The sequence below is a fragment of the Sinohyriopsis cumingii genome, unplaced genomic scaffold, assembly GCF_028554795.1.
Source record: "Sinohyriopsis cumingii isolate HCF-2022 unplaced genomic scaffold, ASM2855479v2 utg000426l, whole genome shotgun sequence".
Taxonomy (NCBI): Eukaryota; Metazoa; Mollusca; class Bivalvia; order Unionida; family Unionidae; genus Sinohyriopsis; species Sinohyriopsis cumingii.
The window spans coordinates 2,867,856-2,878,979 of NW_028315897.1; the positions used below are offsets into that span (position 1 = coordinate 2,867,856).

Sequence of the window (11,124 nt, forward strand, 5' to 3'; positions counted from 1 at the left end):
TGGAGTCAATTCTTGTACTTATCACAGCTTTTTCAAATACAGCGGTGGTGTGTGGACTCCAGATCGAATGGGGGAGAAATATATTCCAAAAGTTATAATTTGGGATGAAATATGTACGGTACCATTAGAAACATTACAAACATTTATCGATTGGTTATTAACCAAAAATACAGCTGTGATAATGTGCGGCGATCACGGTCAGCCACCTCCGTTTGTTGGACCATCCTAGCACGATTGGTTGAATAATTTTGTTGATTATTACGAAGTAGTGACTGATGATCACAGATCTCTTGATGCAGAATTAAAGGAATTTAAAACATTAATCAGACTACAACCGAATAAAATTCAGTGTGAAATTATGCGTAAGGTGATTTCAGAAACTTCCTTGAACGACTTTTGGAAAACGTGGAGACCAAACGATTTGATAGTGGCAAGTAGAAAGATAGTCAGAGACACACTTCAACAGCAGTTATTTCAATTACACAAGAACAAATTTCCAACACTGCCAGTGCCATTGTGTTATAGACCAGCTGATTCGCGGTTACAGAATATTGACGTTGATATACCAGGACAGTCAGGGAGGAAGCAGAATCTCGTATTAAATGAAGTTGTTGCAGTTGATGTCAATGTTGTTGAAAATGCACTGCGGGCCTTTAAATCCCCTTGGACGCTAGGATACGCAATGACGATACATTCTTCTCAAGGACTGACTATCTCTGATACAGTTGTTTGGATCACTGATGATCGTATCGAGTGGTCAAACTTGGTTTACTTGGCTGTGTCCAGAGTCAGAACAATATCTCAACTGCGGAGAATTGTCTTGGATGAGTAAATGGCTGATGAAATTAATAATGAAAACAACAGTGTTATAATAAGAAAAAAATTAACTGGTTACAAACAGAGTGACAAAAATAAATAATCGAGAATTTGACCTTGATGTTGAATTTATCACGACACTGAAACAACAGCAGAATAATCATTGTGCGAGTTGTAATTGTATAATGTTGTGGCAGTATTCGGATAAACATTCAAGAGAATTCACCGTAGATAGAAAAGATAATCGTCTTGGTCATACACGAGAGAATGTGATGCTGACCTGTCTCGAGTGCAACCAGCGTAGGGGTGCTAGGCAAGTGATCTAGGCGGTAATTGTGTATCCTCGGGAATTACTTGTAGTTGTTCACGTGTAAACCCACGTTGAGGAGCAGTTGAATCCAGCCTGTAGATTGCTGGTCTACCAGTAGATCTAGTTATGTTAGATATCTTATGTTTAGTGATGCTCCAAGTAGGATCAGTCGCTCTTTTTTACCCTTTTCAAGTTCACCTGGTTCATATAAATATCTCACAGTGACATCACCCAGTATCAGCTGTGCTGAAAAATCACGTCGTTGTGGTATATTTTCTTTTAGTAATTGCGTCAAAAGATTTCATGTTGGTTGTTCGAGTTATTTCATGATTTAATGCAGCTATCACAACTGGTAATCTTGCTACCCATTCGCGTGATCTCTTGTCCTGAATGAATTCCTTCGCGTATTGATATCCAAATAACCGCTCAGCAAGGATTTGATTAAATCGCTCAAGAATTGCCTGATCACAATGAATTGCAGTATGTCCTCGTCTGATGGTGACAATGTGTTGCTTCATCAACGATGATACTGGACCCTGAAATTCCTTGCCAGGATCATCTTATAGCAGCTGTGGCCATCGTAGCCCACCTCGTTGATAAATTCGTTTAAACGCAGAAGCAACCTCAGATGATGTTTTAGTCGCTAACGGTTCTGCATCTTTGTATCTACCTGCAACATCAACTACAGTTAGCGCGTATTTATGTTATTTGACGTCTTCGGATTTTAATAGTATCATGTGGCAGAAATAATATGTCGGCCTGGAGAACTTCATTAGGAACACTGATATTGAAATGTGCAAAGTGAATTTGTTTAGGCGATGGTTGGTAAATTTGCCATATTGCCTGTTTGGATAACCAATTTTTTGCAGTATCCCGCGTACCTTTTGCTGCTTCAGCGACTTTACTAATTGCTGCGCTACCCCTCCAATATCCTTTTGGGGAATAATAAATCGACTCCATTTATAATTAATTACCAGCACCTAGCGTTAATTTACCTTTCATCGCGGATTTTATTAACCAACTAGCTAATTTTTCCTTGAGAAATTTGTCAGTGATGGAATGTAACGCGTGAATTAATTTCACATCCGCGAGATGTCTATGCTGCAGATCTTTACTTTTATAAGTTACATCATGCGCATGTCACGCTTTATCAATAGCATTTATCGGATACTCACCTGGTTTTGGTTGATCTTGGTCATCAAGTCTGATATCAAGTCTGGTTCCAGGACCACAGTAATTATATCCTGGGAGGTCTTTTTCTCATGGGTATTTAGCCCACGGAGTACCGGATAGTTTTGTTAATTTTGCTGCAATATCACCTCCGTGTTGCTTTGTTTTATTACTTGACTTTGGCTTTGGCTTTGATTTTGGTTTTGACTTTGGTTTTGACTTTGGTTTTGGTTTATCACCTGACTTGCCAGTGGAAATAAATTTAAATTTATTTGTACCGCATCGCTCACACTTGCCCGTAACCTCAGATCTATTATTTTTTGTTGTAATGGTTGTTAGATCACTTTTCGATGTGCGCGCCCTGCATTTCACACAATATAAATCCATATTCTTTTTATATATTTTCTATATGGAAATCACTGACTTTTCTGCAACAAGAAAACGAGAACCAGTTAAGCATCACGCAGCGCTACCAAATTATGTTCGTATGATTATTAAAGGACCATCTGGAAGTGGTAAGACGCAGTTGTTACTTAATGTAATAATGCAGTGGATGAAATGGGATAAGTTGTATTTGGTAGCTCCATCTGCAGACGATCAACGATGCGATGATGCAATAAAAGATTTTATTGAAAAAGCAAAATCGTTAAATGAGAGCGGAGATGATGTTGTTGAATTTATAACTGACATTAATGAAGCGCCAAGTATTGATGATATTAATGGATTTATTAATAATTTAGTTGTTTACGATGATGTAATGCTGGATAAACAATCAAATCCAGCTAGGATATTTTCCGGAGGTAGACACAAAACACAGATGTAACTTATGTAACCCAGCGGTATACACAAATTCCTAAAGTGATTAGGGATAACTTTAATAGTCTTACTGTCTTTAACGGACTTGATACTCACACGTTACGAAATATTCATCAAACTTGGTGCAGCGGTGATATGGACATAAATAAATATAAAAATTTCTTTAGTCGTGCTAAAATACCCCCACATGGATTTATAACAATAAACTTACATGATCCTCGAACACGGTATCGAATCGGGTTAGATAAAAAAATTTAATACATATCAGAAGGGAGGGCGACGCTCTCAACGCGTCACCGACGATCGCGCATTTTTTCTTAAGTTACATCGAAGAAAAAAAAGCTATCAGCGATAACAAGTAAACCAATTTGTCATCGACGGAGTTGTTTTCTGAATATCGCATTTTTTTAACGATTTTTGCGATTCCCCAGGAAGTCGTATTTTGGAAAATGCAGGTGAACCAATTAGAGGTTGTTCGCCCTCCCTGCTGCTTCCCATTATAATCTGCACTTTCTTTTATCTATTTCCTTTGTGTAATAATAATGTACGTCCTCTTTAATGTGGAGAAGACACGTTCCTTTATTATGAAATACATCATGTGTTACTGTGTCTGAGAAAAGACAACTTCGTTATAAGCTAAAGGAAAAACAATAAGATAGATATCCTAATGTGTTCTTAAATAGTGTCATTTATATCTCAACAACTAAAGAAATTAAATGATAAATGAATTGAAGACTTTGCAATCAGCCGTTCAGTAACGATTAAGGTCGAGTAATACATATTATATAATGCATAACGTGTTCAAAACAGTACTTACGTTTCCATACGTCAAGAACTGAAAGAACACAATAAGCGTGATAATAGAAATTGTAAAATATACTTCTCGCAGGTAGTTTCAATATATTTTTTGTAATGCCAGTTGGTGATTAGAGAGCATAGCCTTATCCAATGCATACTTTATACTGATTTTGTGAAAGTAGATGCAATTTTTCAGATCTTTAGGTTCATAAGGATGCTATTTTCCTTTCTTCCCCGTGAAAACAAAACAAAATTCATGATCGAAACGTTGAATAAACTTCCCGCATTTTCTTTACAATCTCACACTATGTCTCTGAAATGTAAAATATTCCGAGTAACTGTAAACTGTTCTATACTGTATAATTTGTTGGCTGTGACTAATGCTGTTTAACTACCTACCACTACAATTGTTATGATTCTTAATACCAGCATCTTCTTTGGTATAAAATGTATGGTCTCTTGATCCGTACGGTGTTGGTGTGGCATGAACGAAACTTTGATAAGAACGTTTAATATTCGAGTAACCTCTCCGATATCCATCATATATTCATTTGTATCCATGTTATATATCCAGTAATGAGAATATTGAATATCAAGCCATATAAACTTTCTTTGTATGATTATTGTCAAATTCTACATTTTACTCACTGTCTACTAGTAAGTTAGAATGAGGTATTGATTTAATAGTAACGATTTATAAACCATTTTGCACAAGCTACATACAATTTCTTTGTATCATTCAGGCAAATGGTACCTCACAATGATTGTAAATTTATTTTTAAGTGTACACGTACTTCCCTGTATAAGCTGTCTTGCGTAATTATGGACAAATGGTCATCTATTGCATCGAGAAGGATTGGCGATAACAATATTTTCAATATGGACATAGTTGATATCATGAATACTCCATACTGATATGACCATCTACTAAGAAGGAATAGCGATAACATTATTTTCAAGACGGCTGCTGTGGTGGCCATGTTATATGTCCGAGCAGCAAAATTTTCATTTAGGAGCAACTAAACTCGCGATGTGTGTGTATGTGTGTGTAACGTTTTATGGCAATTATCCACGTATTGTACGATGATAATTTATATTGCTGACAGATAGAAGGACAATGGATAACATACCAACCCTTAGTCTCTTCTGGTCTACGACAAAGACGTTAGTTTATACCACCCGTAAAAGTGTCTTACTCTAGTAAGTTTTGTCACTCTCACAAATATATTTTCCTGAGGTATTTATACCAACAGAACGTAACAATAATGAAAGAGTAATCATTGGTTAGTAAACGATACTGCCAGGAAACTGAAATGAAATCAATCCTAATTTGCAGGCTTTGAGATTTAAATGTCTGGGAAACACAGCATCACAATATACAATATATAACTCTCACTCTCCTGACAATTATGGCAAAATGCCAATCGTTTCTTCAGTAATGGAGAGGAAACTCTAAATAAAGAATGCGCCTTCTGTTGTGGTTTTCATATTTGTATTAAACATTTACATCTTCATTTCTCTGCAGAAAATCTAAAGTTGTATTATGAACTTATTCATGTATAGTTGGTATCAAACACAATACCCTTTTATTATATGCGAATATAAAGCATTTTTATTACCTGATGTCATTGTAATGCTATTGATAACTCATCATAGATAAGAAAAAGGGGCATGATACCTAAACTGTAACGTTATACTCAGTACTGTGTGTGTGTATGTGTGGGTGATTTGGATTTTTAACGTAGCTTTAACACTTTTTTAGTCATATCGCTACGATGTTTGCAGTGTGGCAGTTTATACTGATGGTATGCACTGGGGCACCCAGTCACGTTATCCTGACACCAGGCCGACCAGTCCTAACACTAACCTCTTAATGCTGAGCGCCAAGAGGGGCATCTGTTAGTACCATTTCTGTAAGTCATTGGTATGACTCGGCCGGGGATCGAACCCACGGCCTCCAGCATTTGAGGCGGACGCTCTTACCACTAGGCCATCGGAGGGGTCCTATACTTAGTAGTAAATGATGGCTTAAATTCGATGAATACATATTTTAATGAATATATGTCTTGATAATCCAATAAAAATGCATATCTAACTCTTAATGACTGAGAGGAGATATATTTATACTTACATATGCTTGTATCTGCTTTTCTTCCTGAAATAATTAAACAAATGTGATATTAGAATCGGTGAAACAAAGGTCGCTTATTAGGTCTCAAAAAGGGGAAACAAACCCATGCAAAAATACAATTACAACTTATGCCGCTACTTTTGCTGAATATTCCACAAGAGCTGACGTTTAACCTAATCTACTAGTCAACCTTTCCTTGTTGCGATATCAACATTTTAACAACGACGGGACTATGTACTACTGAAGTGACGCATCGCGTATGTTTTGATGAATATGATACGGAAGTGTTGCCTGTATCCACAAAATTGTATTCCGGACACTGAAAGAAAAATAATAATTCCATTTTCCTTTGTTTAACCGTGAATTGTAAGATCCAACAGATAATGTTAGTCACATTATATATTTTGGAGAAAAAAAATATACACTCAGTAACATCTATCAAATGCTGGTGATATTATGGCCGATCAGTCAAACATTTTGACATGATTAACAGGGAGACAATGTCATATTATAAAAGGAACATCTTGAAATAAACGCATATTTCGTAAGTCCATAAATACATGTAACTTCTCTTTCCGACGAAAGCGATAAATGCGGGATACTGGAAAAATATCAACCAGAGAAGATTTTGAGAATAATCCTGCCTTGTTAAATGATAACAGATATGCAATACATATGACGAATAATTAATTCTCATAAATATATGCGTCTTAGAAATCATACATTAACTTTATGCAATGCAAAATATTTACCTATTTACTGAAAACACATATAATTATACTTACTCTTTCTTTCTTCTCTCTTTCGTCCTTAAAGAATACAACCAGTTATTAGACAGGGTGAAATATTTTCCGCGTATTTGCTATCAAACGTGAGAGTAGACAAGTATGAAGATATTTGCAAATATAAATACAGCTTAAGTCAAAGTGAGCAGGTAATTATTCCTGAAAAATATAAAAAACTGATATTAGACAAGGTTCTATAAATTCGACTTATTTGCTCTCAAGAGGGAGGAGATACGCATGCACGTATTCACCAATGGAAAACTGTATGTCACACACTGTAAGTCATTACATAAAATAAGGTAATCCAAACCAGTTGTCGTTAGAGCTGATTTATTTTAAGGAATGTTTCGCATATAAATCTATGAATTGTAACTTTTCTGTCATTTCGTTATCCTGAATAAATATAAATTAAAAAGCTGTACAGTTTTTAACCATTTAGTACTTTAAAGTATTTGGGAAAAACGTACAGAGCGAAGCTGATTACAAAACCAGAGAGCTCATCATCAAATCGGTATGTTCCTTTTTCAGTTTGTGTCTTATTCTTATTTCACACCTTTCGCCCTCAAACTGTGCATATAATACTATCAAGTCAATAATCCTTCAATGAACATTTGGACCGAAGGCAGAAAACCTGCCATGGATGCGGTATGGCGGGCTCGAGGAATTAAATAGATAAACGAAATATTTTTCAGAATTGTATAACGTTTTCAAGGATGTTGAGATACACTGGCTGTAACCAATGAATAACGCATAATGCCACCCCCACCCCACCCCCCAAAAAACAAAAAAACAAAAAAAAAACAAACAAATTTGTTACATTTTGATGAAATACATTTATAATTAGTGGTATAATTTGTCATTGATGTGAGGCTAATATAGCTAATTCACAATGGCTTGATGCAGATGATAACATCAGGTCTTGATCTGACATGACCAGTGTAAGATTATAAGCACATCCCACTAAAACCACACATGAAGCTTCATAATTCGTTGAAATTCTCCCACCGAAATAAAAGCAAAATGTATATTAGTGATGAATTCATGATGTATGGCATCAGTTAATTAGATTTCATTTAAAGACTGAAGCACACGCGATGTTTCAATAAATCGATCCTGAAGCAGCTAACATTCGACACCAGGTTCACGTGCAGGCTACAAGCACAATAGCAGAATCAAAATCACTAATGCAAACACAATCCACATATCTGATACAATATATTACTATCATTTGATATACCTTTGTTTCAAATTAAAGTAAACGTATTTATTACCGAAGAATTAAGGGATACATAAATATAAGCTGGTGTCGTTCTTTAGTTACAGCATGATCATTCAATTGAAACATCGAGTTTGCTTCAGTCTTTAAAGAAATTCATATACTCTGTCGATGAAATCGTATTTAGGACGGGAGTCATAAAAGACACTATCAAAACAAAAATACAAAGGTCAAAAATGGGATGCATGAGATTAAAAGAAAGTTTCAACATGAAAATCAGAAAGTAAAAATTGAAACAATAAACAATTGGGATTCCGCGAGTTTCGAACTCGCGACCCCTCGTTTGGTAGACGAGAATCATAAAAGAAAATTTCACCATGATAATAACAATTTATTAAAGAAATAGAAAAAATGGGATGCGCAAGTAAAAATGAATTTGTCACCATTACATTAAAATCAAAAAGAAGAGATAAGTAAGATGCCTTCAGTTCGAACAAGCAACATTTTGTTTGGAAAACGCTAGTCATAAAAAACGTTTCAAAAGCAAATACAAAAAGTAGATGTAATAAAGTGAAACAAAAATTGGGATGCGAAAGCTGAAAACGAAGTTCAAATATAAAATTATAAAGAAAAGACAATTCGGATGCCGCGAGCTTAGAAACAGTTTAATTCTTGTTGGACCGGCGGAAGTCACAAGAGAAGGTTTCCACAAATAAATAGAAAAAAAGTAAAAGAAATAAAATTAAAAAAATTAGGATGCGCGTGTTGAAAAAAATATGATTCAATACAAAAATAAATTAAACTTAAAAAACAAAATAAAATATTGGGATGCCGCGAGTTTCGAACTCGTGACTTCTTGTCTGGCAGACGTTGGTCATAAAAGAACGATCCAAAATAAAAACTTTTTTTTAAAAAAGTGAAAAAATAAAATATAAAATAAAAATTGTGATGAGCGAGTTTAATAGAAAGTTTCAACATAATCTTTAAAACAAGATTGAGATGACGCGAGTTTTAAACTCGTGACCTCTTCTTTTGCAGATGGGATTCATAAAAAAGTTCCAACATAAAGTTAAAATGGTACAAAGACAAATTAAAAAAAATGCATGCGCAATTTGAAATAAAGTTTCAACATAAAAATAAAAGAAAAGTAAGCAACGTTTTAAAACCATGAGATGTAGAGTTTAAAATAAAGTTTGAACAAAAATTTTAAAAAAGAAGTAAATATAAAATATGAAAGTCAAATTGGGATAACACGAATTTTCGAACTCTTGACCTACTTTTTATCCAGTTGGACACAAAAACAAATATGGGTGTTTATATATAAGATTGCAGTTGTCGAACATCGTCAAATATCATTTAGTGAATATTATGGGGATAGTGGTTCAGGACTGGAACGCCATTTTGGTTTAATTTTCGTGTTGCTTTCCAACATTGTGTTGCGTATGCCAAATCGATCATTCTGGTCCATTTCATCCAGTTTTTAAAGCACTTTGTAAAATCTTGTATGTAAACGGTATATCGGCCATGCTAAAGGAAAAAAGGAACCTATTGTTTGCTCATTTCGAATAACCGGTACATATTATGTTGTGCACATTTTCAGCATCTTCTTAATAATTATACCCACAAAAATTCTCTTTTGTGGCAAAGTTAAGAGAGACGAATCTGCCTCGTTGTTTTCAGAATACTTCCATTTATGCAAACAGTACTTTGAGTTTAGTAAATATTAATACTGAACCCTCTTTCTCCACAGCTTGAAATCCTAGATTTATGACAGTATCTGCACATTCAGAAATATCACCATCATTCAGTATACTAAATCGACAATTATAACAACTATTATATTCATATATTTCTATCTTAATTTAATAATCAAATTAGAAATACATAGATCAAAATCAAAGGCCGTACAATGAAATCGTTTATGTTTTCTATATTAGAATGATAAATTGTGTATAATGCCGATCAACGTAGACATGTACATAAAGACGATTATTATACATTTTGACTTCAATATGCTACTTCTCTACACATTCATAACACTATGAGTGATCTATCGAATCAAACGGCTTGTAAAAATAAGTAGAAGTCAAAATAATCTGCAAACAGGATTGCTTAAATATGTATATACCAACGTTTGAAGACTTAAAACAGGTTAATATGGGCGAGCACCCATTTCGGAAACCAGATTGAGCTTCATAGATTATCTCCCTTTCCACGGGCCATGTTGTCAGTCATTTTATTCAAGATAGCACGGACGTTCTTTTTTTTAGCACAAGGATACTTGGAACGCCTTGATAATTGATGGGATCATTTAACACAGTCATTTTGTTTATTTGACAAATAGTAAATTTTACCAAAATACTGCATCCAGATTGAAATACAGAATTAGACAAATGGGTCAATATTGGAGTAGTTTCTGTCACAGTGTGCTCTAATATCTCGTTGAACATATTCCAAAGTAATTACATGTAGTTTAAAGTATTTACGCGTTGAACTAACGTTTAACCAATATAAATATGGTAATATAGGTTTTCAGCCAAGCGCATGATCGATCTCACTTAAGTTTTATATTAGCCTATTATTCCAATATAATTTAATACAATGCAAACATAAACCTAAGAAACGAATTTAGATAGGTCTGCCTCTTCGTGCTTTTAGTATAATTGCCGTCTTAAGAGTTTACAAGCAATATAGTACACGTATGACAGGTAAACTGCAAGCAACGATACGAATACGAACTCCTATGGAATTTTTCAGCTCAACACTCTGTCCTATATTGTATCCAAGTCGGTCACATAGTGTGCAATCAAAATAGTTTTGCAAGGGACATTACCTTTCTAGGTTGGTTATGGTTGAATAATAAGATGTGTGTGTGTTTGTGTCTGTGTCTATATGTATGTGACTTAAATTTGTAACGTACATTTAGCAATTTTTCACTCATAACCCTACGATGACTGCAATGTGGCAGTTCATACTAATGTTCAGCACTGGGACATTATGCCGCAGACATATATCATCATGTACCACCTGAAACCAGGCCGACCTAACCGTAACCACTTAATGCTCAACGCACAGTCATGCA

At 34.8% G+C, this 11,124-nt stretch overlaps 1 protein-coding gene across 5 annotated transcripts in view; it reads right to left on the reverse strand.

Moving 5' to 3' along the window:
* Positions 1-3,428: 3,428 nt before the first annotated feature.
* LOC149774077 (E3 ubiquitin-protein ligase TRIM56-like) overlaps positions 3,429-11,124 on the reverse strand; it is a 106,062-nt gene continuing 98,366 nt past the window's right edge. For 3 of the 5 annotated variants that reach the window (XM_089945802.1, XM_089945806.1, XM_089945803.1), the window contains 3 exons: positions 6,827-6,850; positions 6,042-6,065; positions 3,429-3,947 (listed from right to left, as the gene is read on the reverse strand). In XM_089945802.1, coding sequence (XP_089801928.1) covers positions 3,894-3,947; positions 6,042-6,065; positions 6,827-6,850 — 102 coding nt within the window. In that variant the 3' untranslated portion in view covers positions 3,429-3,893. The remainder of the gene's footprint in view (positions 3,948-6,041; positions 6,066-6,826; positions 6,851-11,124) is intronic. The other 2 variants (XM_089945804.1, XM_089945807.1) reach the window with 1 other exon arrangement.